This window comes from Lissotriton vulgaris, chromosome 12, assembly GCF_964263255.1.
Source record: "Lissotriton vulgaris chromosome 12, aLisVul1.2, whole genome shotgun sequence".
Taxonomy (NCBI): domain Eukaryota; kingdom Metazoa; phylum Chordata; class Amphibia; order Caudata; family Salamandridae; genus Lissotriton; species Lissotriton vulgaris.
Window position 1 is genome coordinate 768,501,363 of NC_141700.1, and position 20,895 is coordinate 768,522,257.

General features: G+C 42.8%; 1 protein-coding gene across 2 annotated transcripts in view; it reads left to right on the plus strand.

Moving 5' to 3' along the window:
- The window catches only part of NEURL4 (neuralized E3 ubiquitin protein ligase 4), a 165,120-nt gene that overhangs the window by 86,683 nt on the left and 57,542 nt on the right, over window positions 1-20,895 (plus strand). For both annotated transcript variants that reach the window (XM_086946091.1, XM_086946092.1), the window contains exons 18-22: window positions 7,986-8,201; window positions 10,659-10,757; window positions 11,024-11,173; window positions 12,072-12,254; window positions 20,193-20,351. In XM_086946091.1, the coding sequence (XP_086802217.1) occupies window positions 7,986-8,201; window positions 10,659-10,757; window positions 11,024-11,173; window positions 12,072-12,254; window positions 20,193-20,351 (807 nt within the window). The remainder of the gene's footprint in view (window positions 1-7,985; window positions 8,202-10,658; window positions 10,758-11,023; window positions 11,174-12,071; window positions 12,255-20,192; window positions 20,352-20,895) is intronic.

A 20,895-nucleotide genomic window follows, 5' to 3' on the forward strand; every position in this document is an offset into this window, starting at 1 on the left:
CCAAGTTTATGCCAAAAGTTATATCCACTTTCCATATCAATCAGTCAATAGAATTGCCAATTTTCTTCCAAAACCCACAGTCAGTGGCTGAAAGAGCACTACACACACTAGATGTAAAAAGGGCTATGCTATATTACGTTGACAGAACTAAATCATTCAGAAAGATAAAACAACTATTTGTTGCTTTTTCACCACAACATAAGGGTAACCCCATTTCAAAAACAGGGATAGCCAGATGGATAGTTAAATACATTCAGATATGCTATCAAAAGGCTAAGCGCACTCTAACAGACCCCTCAAAAGCCCACTCAACGCGCAAAATGGGGGCACCCATGGCTTTCGTAGGAAATATTCCACTAGAAGACATATGTAGAGCAGCTACATGGTCTACCATACACACTTTCACTAAACACTACTGTGTAGATGTGCAAGCAAAGCAGCAAGCTGCTGTAGGCCAGGCTGTCCTCAAAACTCTTTTTCAAACTGCTGCAGCTGGTTCAGGTGACCACTGCTAGAGGAGATACTGCTATACAGTCTATGCTAAGATATGAATTCAGCAGCCCACATGCCTTGAACGGAAAATGCTACTTACCAGTATGCATCTGTTCTTGGCATGTAGGGCTGTTGACATTCATATTGCCCACCCTCCTCCCCGGTGCCTGTCACAGCTGCAGTAATTCTTTCTACATACATTTACATGGTCATCTCTTACTTTTCTATACTCCATCTTTGCCACAATGGCGAAAAACAATCTGAAGATGGAGAAGCTGCCCATGCGCACTGTAGTCCAGGGGAGGAGTCCCCTATCTCGTGATACTTCAAAGACTCTTCCAGGACAACAAAGTGCGAAGATCCGGACCCAACACTAGGCGGCGATCTATGCACAGATGTAAATGTCAGCAGCCCTAAATGCCAAGAACAGATGCATACTGGTAAGTAGCATTTTCCTTACTGTTCTTCAGCATTGGTATTGTTTATAGATTCAAATGCTTGAATCATTCCCTATTTTTGAGCTGGGAGTCCCATGGTAACATTACAGTTGTAGTATGGCCACATCCGTCAGACATATTATTCTCTTCACATCATTAGAAATGACTTAAAGATCAACCAAAAAGGTGGTGGTACACTTCTCCTTTAACCTAAAGACCACCATACCTCGCATTCAAAGCACATGTGAAAGAATTCATTTGAACAACCTCAGCTGTAGCTAGGGTTGCATGCATTAAAGATGCCATCACTGGAGTACTGGAGTTGCACGTAATTATGCATTTCTTCTTGGTTGAATCAGAATAGCAAGGAGTGTTCACTTTCAATATGTATATCTCAAGCAATGTTTAGCAACTGTGTCAGAACAGTAATTCAGCTCAATAGGAGTAGTAAGCAGGAGGGGCTTACTTTAGCAAAATATATTACAGTGGACTGCCTATGCCACAACTGAATCGCCAGAATATCCACAGACAGGCATTAATGTTTCACAAATATGTGGGAGATCGTTCATTTTGCCAGCCTGCAGATATCGGATAGTTGCAACACTAACATACAGCGATTCTGTTGCACTTCTTGTGAAATGAGCGGCACAGATGTTTTTATTAACCACCATCTTTGAACTCGCAGGTGGAGGTTGTCCACTTCATCTCCTGCTTGGAAAAAGGCTGACCTATCTGCATTTGGCCAAAGGTCATAAACAATTGCTTGAAACCCCTGAATGATTTTGTTAGGCCAAGATAAAAGTTCAAATGCTGTGGAAAATCCCAAAAATTACCAATTCTGTCAGCCTCTGTTGAAGGATTTTGAAAGTTAGACTTGAGACGCAGTCTCTCATTCAGATAGGAACCTGTTGGTACCTTTAGGATACATTTCAGATTTGTTTGCAGAATAAATCTGCAGCTTTGGAAACGCAAACATGGCTCTTTAGTGAATGCTTGGATTTCACCCACTTTCCTGGCCGATGTTAAGGCCAAAAACAATGCACGCTCCATGTTTTACTTATATTGTCTGCTCTATGTATGGGCTCAAAAGGCAATCTCATATTCATTTTCCATTCTGGGTGAATTTGCTGTATAAGCAGAAGACCTCTAACAGATTGTTTGATGATTCTAAAGGCTCGTAAAAAAAAAGTAGAGTCTAAGGGGTGCCAATTTCTTGAAATGGTTACTAAATTAAATCTGATGGAGCGTTTCAATTCAGATTTGGCCAACTGCAAGAACTAAGGACGTACTTGATGCAGTTCTAATGTTTGTGGTGTAGAAACCTTTGGAACAACACTGTATGCCAAATCTTTTCCACCTGTACTGATAGATTTTTGTTATTGAGGTCTCGCTGGCATAATGTAGTGTCCTGCTCCATTCTGAAGGAATATCTAGGTTGGAGAATTCCATGTATTCAGGAGCCATGCTGTCAATTTGAGAAATCCTTGGTTATGATGAAAAAGTTGGCCTTTCCCGCAGAATAGAAGTCCTTGGCGGTTGCCCAGTGGAATGCAGGGAGCTTCCAATAGATGGAGAAATCAGTAAACCAATACTGGCTAGGCCATGCTGGTAGCACGAGGATCACTTTGCACAATTCCATTTTGATCTGACTTATTAGCTGCTGAACAGGGGGAAGCTGCAGAAGAGTGCATGCAAAGACAGTGACATTAAAAGTGTGACTCCCCTTCACTCTGGATGCCTTACCCTCATTTCTTGTTCTCTAGTATTGTGAATAAATTCAGGGCCAGATGCACCCATGTTAAACAGATCTTGTTTCAGCTCCCACACATGAGCTATGTCTGCCGTCCTGCTTGGGCATATCTGCCATGAGCTGTCTACCCACGAGTTGTCTACCTCTGGCAAATGCTCCACTTTTAGTGAGATGCTTGACTGGTGCCCTAGATAATCAGATTTCTGAAGGACCTGCCTATTTGGTTCGATGTTGTGTGTTTATATATTATCTAGTCTTATTTTCTTTCCAGTAGTGAAGAGTAGCCCGGCCTTGGGAAGAAAGATTTAAGAATTCGCCTGACTGCTTTGAGCTCCAGGATGTTTGTGAAGCTGCCTTTCTCTCTTCAACCAATGTCCTTCATAGGTGATCCATGTAAAGATGCATTGATTGTCATCATACAATTAGCTGCTTCTGGTTGGATGGACCATCCCGTTCACACTTTGGGTGATATCTTCCATTATTCCTTTGCCTCTGGCATTCAGTTGGATTAGATCTTTAAAAGAATCTGACACTTAAGGCCACTGGACAACTAGTTCTTTCCTTAAATGAGCCATCTTTAGTCTGCAGTGGGGAATCATTAGAATGAATTAATAATTTACCCTTAAAAGGTATTTAAATGCGCAAGCTGGCATCGCTTTTAGTCCTTTTATCTGTGAAGCTAGGGTTTGCAACTTCAGAATTCTTTCCTGTGATGAGATCTCTTTTCCCCAAACTGTATCCAGAATGGTTTCTAGGAACGGAATGCGTTTGGTCGGTGTCAAATGAGACTCAGTCATGCTGGGCTTGAGATCCGGAGCTTTGAATAGAATCAGATATTCATTAATATGTATGGCTTTGCAGTTTGTGACAACTTGCCTTTGACCTGCCAGTCCCCCAAGTAAGGAAATATTTGGTCCCCTTTTTACCCTGAGAAGTGCTGCTAGAAGGGCAATACCCTCTATTTACCCTTGGTGCCATCTAGAGACCGATTTATAACACCTTAAACTGATAGTGGCTCACACCTGTTTTGAACCACTGTTGTTTCCAATGCTAGGGACGGTTAGAGATATGAATTTGGTTCCTTTAAATCTAGTAATGTTATGTACTCCCCATCTTGGAGCAGGTGAAGCACCTCTTGCAATGTGAGCGTCCGAAAGGTTTGTTTTTCTAGGTCTTTATTTGCCGGAGGTCCAAAATGCGTCAACAGTCTCATCCTTGTTCCGCATAATACAAAACATGCAGTAAAAGCCTGTATTTTGTTGGTATTGGGGATGGTATCTAACATCCATCCCCTTGGAAATCATGGAAGAATCTTCTCTTGCCATAATTGCAGATATTTATGGGAGGTTTTGCGACTTTGGCTAGGTGGAGGCTTTTGTACAAATTTGAGTGTATAGAGAAGGTCAAAAACCCACCTGTCTGATGTTATATCGGCCCATTGATGATGATAAGTAGAGATTCGTCTTCCATCGGTCTGGATGCAAACTCTTGGGAGTGACTGGTGCCAGCAGCCTTGAAGAACACCAAAATGTGATGGGTGAAATGGTTGAATTAATCTCAGTTTTTGGTAGTAACTCCGGCCGCATCCCAGTCCACCATTTTGTGTCCATCATGCCACCTCAGATAGGACCCAGACATATGCAAATCAGCCCTGGTCCTGCCCCAAAAGGTGCAGTCTAAACCAAACTACCACAATAGATCGCTTCTTAACCAGAACACAAGCAACCCCAGATTGATTTCTGCCTATTTGGGCCTCTTCGCAGGGCACAGTGAGGACAGGATCCTGTTTGGGCATATCAGCCACTCTTATGGCGTTGCACTGATGAATACAAAATGTGGTAGGTGATACTACCTGTGTGTGGCATCCTGCTTGGTCTGATTTGGGCCTCTTATGTGGCTGTTGCTTGCCTTAGGAGCTGAAGACACTGATTGTTGCTACTGGGATGGGTAAAATGCTTGGCGCAATAAAGGTATCTGTTAAGGCTGCTGTGATGGAAACTCTTGCAGTTGAAATCTTCCCCTAAATAATGGCGCACATCTGCGTCTTGGACTCTGAAGAAAGGATTTTGGAACACTATTGTAGAATCCTGAGGAATGGGGCAATGTCCATGTGCGATTTGATGTGTTTTAAAACTGATCCTCTCCATCCGGTGACATATTTAGTATGCTATGCTGCACACATCAGGGCGGAATGAGGGTAGTGCTAAGCATTTATTGCACACACAAAGGCAACAAGTGAGACACACAATAAAGAAATCTGACACCAATTTATAAAAAATAATTTTATATAAATTTGGATACCAAGATCATCGAAATCATGGAAGTCCTTTTCGAGTTATGACATTTTACAATTTTCAAAAGTTGACAGTGCAATTTTTGGAGGCAGTAATGTTATCCTATGGGAAAAAACGTACTCCATTCAGGCACTTAACGACTTAGGGGACCAATCTTCTGGTCTTATGGTGAGTATGAGGCAAGGTCCAATGCGGCTCAAATATGTCACCTTGGGTGGTACTGGGGCGGCCGGGTGCAGAGGTGCTTTTCATTGTCGGGTGCCCAATGTTATCCTATGGGGGAAAACATATAGTGCAATCAGCCAATTCACAGTGACTTAACGAGACCAATCTTCTGGGCTTAAGATGAGCATGGGAAAAGGTCCAAGGCCACACCAACAAGTGTTCTCAGGATGCTCTGAGTCGTTCGGTGCAGTGTGTTACGGTGTCGGTATCCCATTCACTTTAATTGGAATTGTCCGGTTGCAAAGAGGCAGACTGGGAGACCAGTCAATCTGAACCCACAAAGGGGCTCAGTTCTGACGATACTCGGATGTGGGCACACCTCTGGTCCTCTTCTTCTCGGGCTAGGGCGGCCGGGGGCAGATGTGTTTTGAAGCGTCTGGATTCCATCATCGGAGACACTCGCGGTAGAGGGGACCTGCACAAAGAGGATGCAGACGGCATCAGTGAGTAACTGTGGGGCAAACCCACAGTGGGCTTTGTCTCTGGAGTGTCGGGTGAACATGCTGGCACTGTTGGCCCACTTCAACTCGGGCTAGCGGACAAGGGTGCAGTTGTGCTTTCTGGTGTCAGGGTCTGGAGTCTTCACAGTTCTTTTGGAGTGCCTGCAGGAAGTAGGGAAGCAGCTGCGCTACTCCATGGAAGTTCCTGAGTCTTTTTTGAAGGCAGGCAGTCCTCTTAGGCTTTTGGAGGCACAGCAGCTGCAGGGCAAGACTATTTTAGTGCAGTCTGGCAGGAACAGCAGACAGGCCAGCAGGGTTGGTATCAAGTCAGTTGCTTCTCCACAGCACTTTCTTCTTGCGGCTCTTCTATGTTGTTCTTCTTAGCTCGCAGGAATTTGATTTTCTGGTGCTAGGGGCGCCCCTCATTGCTAGATTTAGGAGTGTTAGGGGAGTGTAGGATACTTACCCCTGGGGTCACTACACCTCCTATCTGATCACTTCCTGTGGGAAGTGGGCATAACCCTGTCCTAGAGTTCCTAATTCTGCCATCACCAAGATTTTAAATTTCTTATCCACATCAGGTTGCTCACCTTAGGATTGGAACTAGCCTGAGGGTGGACACAACTCTCTGACCTCTAATTTTCCTGCCTGTCCTGGTGCCAAATGGGCCCTGGTCGGGGTTGGTGGATGTTGGGTGTTGGTTGGCATCACACTTATCTCTGAGGCAAGCCAGGTTCGCATACCAAAGGCCGTGGGGTCTTTGAAGCTCTTGCCTTGGAATGCTAAATGACCAGCTTTCCTGGGGGAGGATTAAAATACCTCCCTCCAGAGCAGGCATTGTTCCTGACCTTCTGCGTTTGGGGACTTTCACCCCGAGGGGGTGTGGGGGGTCATAAACTCATCTGTGGTAGCATGTTGGACTGGACTAGTCAACCAGCACACAAGAGAACTGATAGGTTTCAGGGGGTACCTCTAAGGTACCCTCTGGGTGCATGTATTAATAGATCCATCACTGGAATCAGAGTGGGTTTATTAATACGAGTTGTTTGATACCAAACACCATATGTTTCAGTGAAGCCATTATGTAGCTGAGGAACTCGTTTTGACCTGTGTTTAGCACATACCTTAATATGGCTTCCCTGCTCACGTGCAATATTCAGTAATGGAACTAGACATCACAGGGGCATATCTGCTCATGCAGATATGTCCCCACATAAAATTTAATGCACCCTGCCTTAGGGGTCAAAGGCCTGCAGTAGGGGTGACTTTCAAATATTGTATGTAGCGACTTTGGCATGACACACAGGAGTGTGCCATGTTATTTTTTCATTCATGGTTTGCACCATGAAATGCAGCCTGCAATAGCAGTCTGTGTGTGGGTACCTTAGGATGGCATAAGATATGGTGCAGCCATTTAGGGCCCTCGTTAGCCCTTGTGCCCTAGGTACCTGGGGTACCATTTACTTGGGGCTTACAGGGGTGCTAATGTCCTTAGCCAATTGTAGCACAATTAGACAACGCCTTGTTTTGGGGAAAGCGCACTGGCACTGAGATCTGGTTAGCAGGTCTCAGTGCACTGTCGGAGTCGAAAATCAGCATCTAGCAGCAAAAAAATGGACAAAAGTAGGAGGATAACTGCAACAAAAGTCCAGTTTCATACTGTCGCCTCTAGGAAATTGGTGATCAGTGTGCCTTCACCTCTTTGGTTGCAGTTTGTGTCATTTCTCCTTTTAGAATTAATAAGGAAAATTGACAATACTGCTATTAAAGTGGAACTCTAGGACTCCCAACTCAACAACTGAGAATGATTGAAGCATGTGAATCTATGAAAGATCCAATGCTGGAGTATGGTTCCTTTCGGTGTGAACTTGATTAAGGTTGCCACTGTTTTCCCTCCTTTGATTGTTTAGATACATCCGTAGATCCACCCAATTTTCCAGGGGTTACATTCCTTCCTGCCCTCTCGGTTTGAGTTTTCAAGTTTATTGCCTGCACCTGATAAGGGCAATAGCTTCACATTGGGTGATTGGTTGGGTCTTCCAAGTTTTGTTGCAATTGCCTTTTTCTGCATCCCTCAGCATGTGCCACACCTTTATAAACATGTGTTCTGTATCCCATTAAATACTTTGTTGGTTTCTTCCTGTGTACTTTCTTATGCGGCTCCCTGCAAATGTAGATACTGTAGCTCCGTAAGGGCAATATTGACTCCTCTGTGTCTCCCTGTTGTTTTTCTCCCTATTTACATCTCGTGTGTATGTCCTTGCCACTAATGCTTCTCTGTTTTTTTGCTTTGTTGATTACTTCAGGTATCTGTCCCTTTGTGTGACACTTTGCTCTTCTTCATCAGGTGAAGATAGACGAGCTGGATGGAAAGTGGTCTGGTTGCTTTCACATCGGCTTAACTACCCTTCTCCCCGCTGATCTCCCATATACTGTTACAGGCCTGCCGTCATCTATATTAGACTTCAGATCCAAGGTCACATGGCTAGTGACTGGCTCTGAGGTCCGCAGAAATGGAATACTTCAGAAGCAGAACTATGGCTGCTCTTTGGAACGCCTCGGTGTGAGTGTATTTTTAATACTTGTTTTATGTCCTTTTGCTGTGTTCCAAGTTGCATTTCATATTCAGAAGACCGAAAATGTAAGGTGCTTTAGCAAGCTTCCTTGTCAAAGTCTGCTTTAAAAGCTGGGTATGCCATGCTCATTCATTGCAGCTATGCAACAGTGGATAAACCCAGTATTGAATGAAGGTTGCAGTATCTGCAAGTACTGCTTAGTGAGTAAGTAAAAGAGTCTTTCATCTGATAGTTCTAAGCTATATAATTGGCGGCAGTCGTGTCTGCCTGTAGAAATGCAGGCTCATTTGACTCGTAGTCCATAAGAAATGGAGGCCCCACCTGGGTAGGGCTGAGTATTGCTGGACACGTGTGTAAGCAAGTCTATTGCTGAATTATGAGGAAGACTATTTTCAGTTCAGCTCCAAGACATGGAACTTCTTATAAGGTGAGGTGGCAATTAGAAACAAGAGAGTGAGTGAGAAAGAGTTTCTACACGAAGCACACTAATAAGAAAAAATAAATCCCACCCCCTTCCAAATGAATTCAAGCAGAGGAAGATCATAGACAATACATTGTCAATTACACGTTCTGGGAAGATGATTACCTTAAAGCCAAATCCATTCCTCTTCACCTGTGCAGTCTCTAAAAGAGATTGCTATCCCAGTAGACTGTTCAACACACCAGTCATAAATATGTCGACAATTAAGCTGTTGAGAGTTAATTTTTTTCTATCTACGTTTGCTAGGGTTTGTTCTCTAAATTTGGATTCAAAAAAATACTTTTATTATATATAATTATGGCTTCCACAGTCATCAGTTTTTACTGATTTGTACAGATAAATACAAACAGAGAACAATGTGTTTCATGTCTGTATTTATTTTTAGAAGAGGAAAACCTTGCAAAATGTTGCTTCTTCTGAGCTGCTCTCCATGCTGTTCTTCATGAATGCAGTGCCAACAACTGAGCAGATAGACATCATGAGTGTTCATAAAAGGATGAGATTTCCTTAATTACAGGCATATCTTCACATATATTTGTATATAATGCTAATATTCCTCTGCAAGTTTAGTGTTTTGTTATATTTGACTGCTTAGTTTGCTAAAGCGCAACAAGCATCAAACTGAGTGCATGTTAGTAAAATAAATGCGAAAATATATAATTTTACATCTCAGTTTGTATTCAAACACAAAATAAATATTGAAAAAATACCAATAAGATGGCCAAAAAATAAACATGGATAAATAGAAATGGAAATGTAAATATAAATGCAATAAAAGCGGTAGCCCTAATTATAATAATTCAGCAGTTACAAATTGATTCACTTTTTCATTCTTTTTATTTTATTAGTGTTTCACCTTTTCAAAATATTAAAAGTAATTTGTTTACAACAGTTTTTGCAATGCTACACTTGCTTATAGCATCAGTGTTTCAGAACTGTGTATCAGTAATTATTAACCTGTTGCATGAGTGCGTCGGCCAACTGCCGTCGCGAGCACTCCCTCTAGTGCTGCGCACGTCCGTTGGCCGACGCAGTCCCGCCCGCGCACGGAAACGTCCACACTGCGGCAGATTCTATGCCGCGCTAAAGGGGTTAAATTACAGCTGTATGGATTGAAAGAATATATTGTTAAATATGCCCATTTTGTAACAACAGTGTTTATATTAGTTTGAACAAGAGGTATATTCCATTCGTCTCATCGGGATACTTGCAGCATGCAAAGATTTCCTTGTTGCTGCTTTAAGTAGTACGCAGGGATTCTACATAAGTTCTGTTTCCAAGGTTCGAAACTGCTAGTGTACCATGCCTTTTTGTCAACAAAGGACCATCTTGTGATTGGTTGTGCTCAAGTATGTAAGATGGAATTACTGGTCTTAGTCAAGCCCCATAGAGCTCATACCTTCTGGTACCAGTTCTGGTGCCAGAAACCCAATGATCTCTGGTCAAGTGCTGTTCCAAGTCTCTCAGCCCATGGCAAGTGGCCGTTCTCCCCAAAGGGAGGGTGCCAACTTTTTGTGTCCCTCACAAGTGAGGTTTCCAGATACTTTCCTTCAAAATCAAAAGATAGAAAAGGAAGGCATTACAAAGCAGGTTCAATTCTAAACGGAAAGGCCCCGTTATGCACAAACTTTTCATGTTCACACCATTGGTAACAGCAGACTGTGGCCAACGTCTTACGCTTCGCCACACTGTCCACAGTACGGAAGAGCATTATGAAGTGGCTTTAAGGCTGGAGAGAAGCACAAAGCTTACACTGATTGCGTTCCTTCATTCATTTTAAAAGGTTGTTAGTCTATATGTGGCTTCCTCCTTGAATTTTTAATTTGCAATTGCAGCTCACGCATCTGGAGATTTTCTCTAGATGCGTTTCCTCCATCTGTGTCTTCTCATTTCATCTCCTCTCTTCACTTTTATTGCTAACACCCATTCTTCAACTTTGGCTAACTTTCTTGCATTCTTACAGATTGGCAACCGCATTGGTGTAAAACGCTGCTCAGATGATTCCATGCATATTCTGCTAGATGGCGAGGATATGGGACCTGCTGCCTCTGGTGTTGCCAAGGTATTCCGCAATCCGTATTGAAACTTGGCTTCTTCCCTTCATTTGTTGTCCCACTGTCTCTGATTATCTTGCTCTCACAGCTGTGATCCCTCTGCCTCAACTTTTTTATCTTACTCTCACCATAGTCATTTTTCTTACTGGGTGTGCCCTCCAAATAACGCTTTGTATGCCCTACTTCCCTTCTTTGGTTTCTCCCTGGTTTTCTCCACTTTGTTTTACTTCTTTGCTACATCCTGTTTCTTATTGGATGATCTGGTCTTTCTCAGAACGTGCACGTAGTGCTTGATTTGTACGGCCGCGTGACTGCAGTCTCAATTGTCAGCTCCACCGTTCAGGAGGAATCAGACGGCACTAAACCTCCATCCATTACATCTGAGATTTGCAGTGAGGAAGAGGAGGAAGAAGAGCACTCTGCGGTGAGTGAGCCAGATACTTTAGGAAACTGATAAAGCCAAGGGTTCTCTAGTGGAGTGGATGCTGTTAGTTAGTGTATGATGTCTCTGTTAATGCACTTGATATTCACAGTTGATGTACTGATGTGTCCATTCATATAATTCATGTGTTTCTTGGTTCATTTCGTCTTCTATGGTAATGCGACCTTGTGGAAATTCACCATTTTGTTGGTGAGAGCTCTTTAGATAATCTAAGCCTGGCTGCGGCGGTGTTATGTTATTTTCTTCTATTGATAAATGTTTCTTCAGTAACCAAATATTGATGCTTAAGATTTCTTTGTTATCCTATCCCGTTTTGCTTGTATGATGCATCCACCCTTTGGGTATGTCAGCCTGACATGTGAGTGAGGCTTCCTGGGTAATTGCACCTGCCTAAGTGACGCTTTTCTGGTGAGCAAATTAGATTGTGTGGTAATTAATCTCCACTGGAAAGCATTTGTGGTTGAGAGTTAGGTGTGCCCTTTCCGGATGTAGGGGTATGGTTGAGCTTGTTATCTGAGGAAATCCAGTGCTTGAATGCTGAGTGGTACATGGTGTAAACAGGAGCAAAGTTAGTGTGTCCTAGGTTTTCACATCAGTAAATTAAATCCGTGCTTCAGAGAGAACTTCTAGTGTATGGTTCCTTCATTGAGAGGGGTCTCTTCTAGGTGTTTCTTTTCTTAGGAAATGACAGTCTCTATTTTTGCACCATATGTGCAAGGTCCATTAGTTGTGGTACATTTCTTTTAGATTATCTCTCCCTAGCTATTTTACAATGCAGAAGACATTAGCCAGGCCATGTTAGCAAAGGTGGTTAGTTGGACCTGAGGAGAGTGTAGCAGATGAGCTACTAGTAGACCTGAACCTTTGCTTCTATTTATAGTGCGAGAATGAGGTCCCCACTGCCCTGGCAGCTCCCGTAATCACGACCACCATGGAATTTTTGGAGAATCATGGTAGGAACATACTTCTCTCGAACGGAAACCAAACAGCCACACGGGTCTCAAGCTACAACCAGGGCATTGTGGTCATCGCCCAGCCATTGCCTCGACAGCAGCTCTTCCAGGTAAGCATAATGGAGCTTATCGGGGAATGGTGCAGGCACTGTGGGGTACTTGAAAAACCTCCTCGCCAAGGTTTGGGAGGGGACCAAGCATTGCTTTTCAAATGCATCATTTTCTGTAACACCAGCAGTATTAACATTCCTTCTCAGCCTATGGCCTTACCATCCGTTTCTTGATTTTATTTTATTAAATTCCAGTATTACTTAGTTTCTCTTTGCGAAGTTGTCTAGACAGAACTCTTTCAGAAACCTCCACTCTTAACAATTAATTTTTATATTTTAGCAGTAGCCCTGCTTGTTACTACATGAATGTTTAAGGGTATATAGTAATTTCTGTCTGGCGCTTTAAGAACAGTATCCTATTTTTTAAATGGGAGTAACTTGATTATAAGAACTTTCAAGAAGAAAAAACCACTTCAAATAAAAGCAGTGAAATAAGTAATTATTAGCCGGACCAATATAGAGGGTAGAACAGTCAAATTCTAAACATGTCAACAAGACCGCTCCACTCACCTCTACCCTCCGTTGATGTTAAGCAAATAAAACCAGAATGCTGCTTGTATTTTGGATACAGCAATGGCTGGTCGATAAATAGGCTGGATTTGCATGTAGCCATCTTTTGTCTGGTCACTGTGAACTATCTCTTCTTCTCTGATTGAAGGTGCTTAATAGCTTCCTCTTTGTCATCTCTTCTTGAGCTATGGTAAAAAAAAGATTGTATAGTCAGCAGTTCTTCTTGAAGCTCTAGCATTAAATTTGGAGATGAAACATTATAAAATGTGCTTTGCCCATAGGATGTGAAGAATGCTTAGTATTCTTTCCCGGTATTTCTAATGAATACCCCTAACTGCAGATTCCTCACCTTGTGAATATTCCCAATACATCAGACTGCATCTGGCATCTTTAAACAGTGCTCCTCCGTGCTGGCAGGTGGTGTTGTTCAGCTCCACGCCAATGTTGTTCAACTCTGGAAGTGACAAGAGGAACTGCATATAAGCACTACATATGCACTCTGATGTCCGTTCCTTTCTTTCCATGCCTTCAGGCATGGGTCGGTTGTTACTCCTTTATCTTTTCTAAAGCTTTTTTTGCAAAAGTTTACTAGTGTACAGGGGAAAATATCACCCCCTTAAGATAAGAGTTCAGCTGTGTAGGGACTGACGCAAACAGATGTCTTTGACAGACCATCACAAAGTTTGCTAATGAGGTGTGGCGGCGTAGCATATCCAGGGCCTGTAATGCCTGTGCTCAGATGAATCCGAATATGTATAGTCCTAACAATGGTTCAAGAAGCAATTTACCTAAAAACACAATACACACAAACAATTCCAAATCACAAACAAAACAAATAGTGAAAGAACTAAATAAATAAGCCATATAAAGAAAAAGACAGAAGAAAAGAGAAACCCATGTGCAAAATAATTCTAGAAAAATATGACAAATGTATTACATTTTATGAACACTAAAACAATTAGGACAATGACACTCAATACAATGTGCTGGTACAAGAACAGGCATCGACCAGTAAGATCAATCCCACCCGACTGTGAGTTGAAAGGGCAGAAACAATGGCTGCTCTGGCCAGAGGTGTTTTCACCTCCTCAAAGCAGGATGCCTAATAATCAGCATACCAAGGCAGGAGGCTTCAAAGTCCTCCTCCGCCTTTGTTATGCGAGCAGGGCTTCCCCCCAGACCGGGGAGATGCCAACCCTTGCCGTGAGGCCCATTTGGCACCAGTACAGGCAGGAAAATTAGCTAATCAGGAGGCAGGTTCACTATCCGTCCAGTTCCATCCCTAAGGTGGACCTACCTGATGTGAACTCGAAAAATAGAGTTCCACCATCTTGGTTTTTGGGGAATTAGGCTCATTGGATCAATGTTATGCTCACTTTCCCCAGGAAATGGTCATATAAGGGGTGTAGTCACCCTAAAAGTAGGTAGCCCTTAGACTAGTACCTGTCACTCCCCTCATCGCCCCTAAATTGAGTATTTAGGTGGCACCCCTGTTGCGTGGCAATCTGGTTCGATCGACCCAGAAGAGGACAAAGTGGAGCCACAAAAATGAGATCTGAAAACCTGCTCAGGAGTTTTTGGCGTCAAAACCTGCCTGACTCCACCAGTCTCAACAATCGTTAAGAAACCAACTTGTCCTGCAGCTGAACCTCGTCCAAGATCCCTGGTAGACTGCCAGCCCTTTGCAAATTGCCAGAAATCTTCCTTGGAGTAGAGGAGCCTGCAGACTGCAGAAACCAAAATAGCAGAGTCCCGTTTATTATGCTGCTGCTCCCTGGTCGTACCAACGCAGCAGCTGCCAAGGAAGAGGCCACCGTGCTGCAGAAATTTTGATCGGTCTCCCCACCAAGTGAGAAGAAGCTGGGACCAACGGGAGCTGCACAGCATCCATACTAGGGGTACAGGACCCGTTGGAGCAACCAAGGCCTGCTTGAGTTCAATGCAGATTCCAACGACCCCGAGACTGAGCAGCCGCCGAGTAGCTTCCCCACCGCAGAGACCCACTTCCAGAGTAGGTCAGCTGCCTGATTTTGGCACACTCAACTGGCGAGACTGACAACCGCAAAGTTTTATGACACACTAGCCCAGCCGACCTAACCTCTCTGCACCGGAGAACCGGCCGTACTGCTTTGCTCCAAAGACCCTTGTGAACCGAACCCCCCGTTGGGAGCTCCCAATGTGTCCTGAAGTCCCAATCTTCAGCTTGCTTGTAGGTGTCCCCATCCTTTAGGTATAGCACATAAGGCTACCAAACCGACCATCACCTCTGCTCCCGGATGTCCCAGAGTAGGTAAACTATAAGTGCTGGTGGTACTTTAGGCCTTACACCCCTACCACCTTAAGTTCTGAAGGGGACCCCTGGAAACCTATTGCGTGTACTTCTATACCGTATATGTCTTTTTACTCCAAAGGAAAGCATTAAGCGTAAAGATGCATTTAAGTGAACATTTTACCTACCTGTGAAAGTTGATATTTTAAAAAGTACTTACCTGCTTACGAAGTTCTTGGTATCAAAATGTATATAAAAATATGATTCATTTTCCTACATTGGTCTTAGATTTATTCTTGTGTGTGTCTCATTTTTTACCTCTGTGACTAGAACAAATGCTTAGCACTACTCTTTGATAAATCTCAACTGCTCGCCCGCAGTACCACAAAAGAACGCATTTAGTGTTATCATTTTCGCCACTGTAACCAATAAGGGTTGCCTAGACTCCTGCACAGTATGCCTCATTTTGATACACATATAGAGAGCCAGCTTCCTAAAGTATCTCCCACACCACATCCCCTCCAGCAATCTTGCGGCTGTTATTGTTCGCCTTCAGGTAACTGGGGGGGGTCATATACCATCACAACATAATTTTAAAGGCATTGGGCCCTGTTTTGAAGAGACACTGAAGATTTTGTTGCACCTCTCCAGATCAAAATCTTGTCTGCCTTGGTCAGTTCATGGCCAACGTCTTCTGCCCATTTCTGTGTACAGAGGAGTTGTGCTGTGGGTAGCGGGGGGGGATATTCCTTTCCAAATCTCCATAAAGTCAGGACAGCATTTTAGTGGTATACCCATTTGAGAGCATATCCTTCACGTGGTAAAATTCATGTCTTTTAACAAAGAAACAATATGTTTAAAATATAGATTGTAATAAAACCCATAGAGCATCAAAGATGCCAAGTATCTTAATTAGAGAATGAATCACATGGGCAATGAACCAAATATGTTAATTTGTACCACCTCATACGAGTAGCTAGCAGGCAGTGAACTAAATTTAGCCTAAACCTCGATAAATATCGATGATTCATAACTCTCACCCATGCCAATGTTAAATATGATTCAACAAACGAAGAAGTTCTCAATATGGCATGAGCACGGACACAAGATTTATGCTATTCTCTTGATTCTCTTTTCACCCTAGTGAGGGACAAAAATCTTTCATTGCCCAAGTTCAGGTCCACTCTAAACAATCAGTTTGGGAGTGTCGAACAATTCAATGCGATCCAAGGCTGTGTATTCTAACCTTCCATATTTTAACTATGTGATCCCATGACTGCCCTCTAGATTTCTGCAGTTCCTTACTATTGCACGATTAAGCTCTTTCTCCGCATTGAGCAAGATTGAAATCCATTGTATGAAGGGGCAAAGTGCAAAGGCGCCTGCAATATATCCCAGGCCTAACACTTCATGTATAATAAAATTGCAAACATTCCTAGGACCTGATGATAATCACCTGAAATACTTATTTTTTGCCGCTTGTAATTTGGGGGCGTCCAATTAGCTCCAAATATTGCTCCAATAGCAGGCGGCTGAATCATATTTTGCCTTATAATTCCAGACGTGGACTTCAATAGGTTCGCTTCCCAGCCTGGCAGCAAAATTTAAAAACCGCTGATACAGTCCTTGCCATCAGATTCGTTGTATATGCTCAGGGATTTCTGCAATCTAGTAAAGGGAATAATTAAGGGAATGCCTCCACCCTGCTATTTAGTCTGGTGGGCTATGAAGGCCTTCCCTAGGGGTGGCTTATTATTCTTGAAGGAAAGGTTTTAACCTGACAAAAGGATTTATTTTGCCATGTCGATTTGGCACTTGTAACACTACCCAACTAAGCTGCCAGTAGCAGGCCTAAAGCCACATTTTCACTTTTATCACAGTAGTGGTGGCACAATTAAGTGCTGGAATTCTCTAATGACATTATACTGTCTAGCCCTGAGTACCTCTTGGACCATATACTAGGGACTTATAGGTAAGTTAAATAAGCCAATCCGGTATTAGCCAATTTCAGATAAACTTTGAGACCATAACAAAATCCCAAAACATATACATATTTATAATTCTTAACTTTGTTTATTTTCTTTCTTTTTATCAAAATTATTTTTGTATCCTTTTTTATCATTTGAACATCTCAAATAAATATTATAAACATATAGATATAACTTTACAGTATGATGACATCTTCATGTATCAACAGCATACACCCTTAGGTAAAGAAACAACAAAAAAGCATTACAACAGACTCTCATACATTCATACTTCTTAAACTACACTCATACTCCTTCGCAACTACATATATCTGGAAAGTAGGAGACATAGAAATGGTTTCAGTCTCCTCTACCATTTAGGGCAACTGCATATAGCAGGATCTGAATAGCATTGGTCAACACGTTTCGGTGGTTTAGAGAAGGATGAGCATCACCTTCATCGGGACCCGCCAGATAACAGACCAGTATCTCTACAACCAGGGGATAGCTAAAAAAGTATAAATACAATAAATTCACAGCCCATGCTTTGACCGTAAAATGATATCAATTAGACCTGCAAGCACAAACTCCAATGTACAAGCACAGTGAAGTTAAAACCAACGGTGCCACAGTTCTCCAAATAGTGCACAACACCGAAAAGTGTATCCTAACAATTATTAAGAAGTTGCTATTATCTTCCTACCCCTACTTACTAAGGGCAGAGTGAGTGAATACAATAATTCTTGTAACTACGCCACCAAGGATAGCTTTTTAGATCACCACCACCAAAGATGTAACAAGAAAAGCTATTTAAAATGAGAGAAAAACTGAATAAAAGTTCATCATAAAGACACCATTCATTTCTCAGAAATGTAAATGTCAAATAGACCAGAAGTTGCCTTTAAATTGCAATCCATCATAGAGTACTTACTTTCACTATTTCTCCAACAATAGATATAAAAATTGTAATGAACATTTGCACCCAATATTGTTTCTGCTCTCTGTCAAAGAACAGGGCAATATTATGGTATCAATTATAATTCTCAAGGTCTATCTATCAACGAGAGAACCACTGCAAGTCATTAGCATCTTACCCTAAATATTCAATTTGATGTGCATCAATGTTGATATAGATGCAAGTTTGTTTCTACTGAAGCGGTCCTATATGAGGAACATAAAAATGTTTTTAATTTTAAGATATTCCTGAACTATAGCCACCGGATACATTTGTACTTGTATACAAATCAGTCATTTCAATATACCTTATGTGTTTACTTCGAGGAGACCTCAATATCCTATGTTCTCATATTTCACCAGTCAATTAGGACGACATCTTGAATTAAAATTGAGCTTAAAAACGCCTCAAGACTGCCTCCAGCAAGGCTGTAAAGAGATGGTCCAATATGTTGTTCAAGGGCGTCACTGTATCACTGGTGCTAAGGGTCTAAGAGTGGTTTTCCAGAGACTATACAATTTAATATCAATCAAAAGGGTCTAATATCGTAGTCTACTCTTGCTGCATAATGTAATAAATTTCTACCCTGGTGTCTTCAAGTGAACATTCACTACACGACACCCGACTGTAGTGGATTGCCAAAGTTCCACTTATAACCGACTATTCCGAAACCTAGCACTTTTTATCGATACCAATGGAATACTACGATGTTACATTATCTTCATGGGATATGGTTCTGCAGATAAAGCACCTGACACCTGACAGCCTTTGCATGCTCGCCGTGGCGTGTGACAGCATCCGATGGTAGGCAATGACGCCTGACCAGGCGGGTGCCCAGGAGGTGGCAGAAGGCAGGGAAGGGGGGAAGATAATACAATTTCGCTGTTTCTGCCATCAGGAAGTGCATGTAATACTTAAACAAGCTGGCTCCGTGGAGCTGACGGGGGAAGGGAAACAAAGTGTGAGATGCGCGCGCTGCCAGCCTCCGGGGACAGGAGATGTGCACGCGTACGGAATGCACATCTCCTGTCCATACGCATGCACATCTCCTGTCCATGCGTGCCATCTCCGGTCTCCCTTCTGCACAGAAAGCGCCAACAATAGAGGCTCGCAAGGCGAAGCAGCGCATGCGCTGTGTTCGATAGAGAGACCTAAAAAGGGTCAGTTTTCTGTGTAAAAATATGATGTGTCCACGTTGCGTTTTGGGCCATTTACTGCCGCGGGCCCTAGACCGAGCCAAACATTGCGGAGAAAGTGATTTACAAGGCGAGGGGTAGCCCGCGTAAATTCCCCAAAATTTGGACCCCATGGATAGAATACTACAATCTGGACTTGGACGCAGATGGGGGGAGACTAGATCTTTCACACGGCAGGACAGAACCAAACCATTAATAACTGTGATGCCTAATCCACTCCTGACGATTATGTTTGTACTGGAATTGACGTATGTGTTGCATATACGTGATATTGTTGTGAATCAATGTTTCTCGTTGAGGAGTCTGCTACAATACCTTCTGCCCATTGCTGTACCTTGCTGCCCGCACTTTAACACACTCTATGTACTTACGACTCCTTTTCCCAATTGAATGTTTTGCTTTTCAAGCAATAAAAATAAAAAAAAATAAAAAAAATGAAAAAGACCTACCCTAACAAGTGAGGCACCATTCTTATCGGGGGACTTGGGAGAATGTTGGGTAAGTGGAAGTTTGTGGCTCCAAGTAGATTCCAGAACTTTCCATCACATAAATGTGAGGAAAATATGTTTTTGTTTGACAAAGTTTGAGGTTTGCAAGGGATTCTGGGTAACAGAACATGGTGAGAGCCACACAAGTCACCCCATCCTGGATTCCCCTGGATGTCTAGTTTTCACAAATATGCAGGTTTGCTAGGGTTTCCTTGGTGGCGGCCGAGCTAGGGTCCCAAATCCCCAGCTAGACACATTGCAAAAAAAAAAAGAAGGATCAGTTTTCTGTTGAAAAATGTGATGTGTCCACGTTGTTTTTTGGGCCGTTTCCCGTCACGGGCACTAGGCCCACCCACCCAAGTGAGGTACCATTTTTACTTTATAAAAAAAAATCCCTCTATTTCTCTTGCTCTGTTTTTGCACCTGTGGGTGCCACATTTGTCTTCTCAGACCTCACAGTCTACCTGTGACTGCCCTGTGCTTTTTTGTTTTCCTCCACTTCAACTCTACCTGTATTTATTCCATTCAATTTCATGCTTTGTCCTTGTTTAAGGTGCGAGTTGATTCCCTGAACCCTCAGTGGACGTCCTCACTTTCCCTGGGTGTCATTGGGTGCCCACCAGAGCGGCTGAACTTCCCTGCCACTGCCTGTTCATTAAAGCGATCCAGCTGGTTGATACAACGTGACTCCGTATTCCACAACTCTCTAAAGGTTAGCGGAATGTACATCTTTTGGGATGGGCTTACTTGCTGAAGTGTAGTGGAGTGTTTCTTGTGGGCTGAACGAACGCTGAGGAATTTTGGTGTTTACACATCTGAAGGGACAACAACTCTAATGGTTACTGAGTATAAATTAGTGGCTAGTTTAACTCCTTGAAGATTGCTGGAATGTGCTTCTTGAGGAACTGAATTGGCTTTCAGAAGGTGAGCGGTGTGTGTATCTTTATAGGCTAACTTAACCCCCTGAAGGTTGTTGTAGAGTGCGTCTAGAGTGACTGGTAACTCAGCTGATTACTGGAGTATACACTCGGAAAATGAAGAAAGAGGCCCCATGTCATTTTATGTTTCCCTCTGCTCGCAGTGATTTCTTTGTTGGGTGCTAACAACAAAGAAGCTCATCTTGACCAGACTCTGAGCTGTTGTATTTTGCGTTTTGTGTATTTTTTAGATGAAGACTTAGCTTCCGTCTGTTTTAGTGTTCATTGGGGAGTATTTTGCTTTCACTTACCATCTTGTGAACAGCTTTCATACAATAA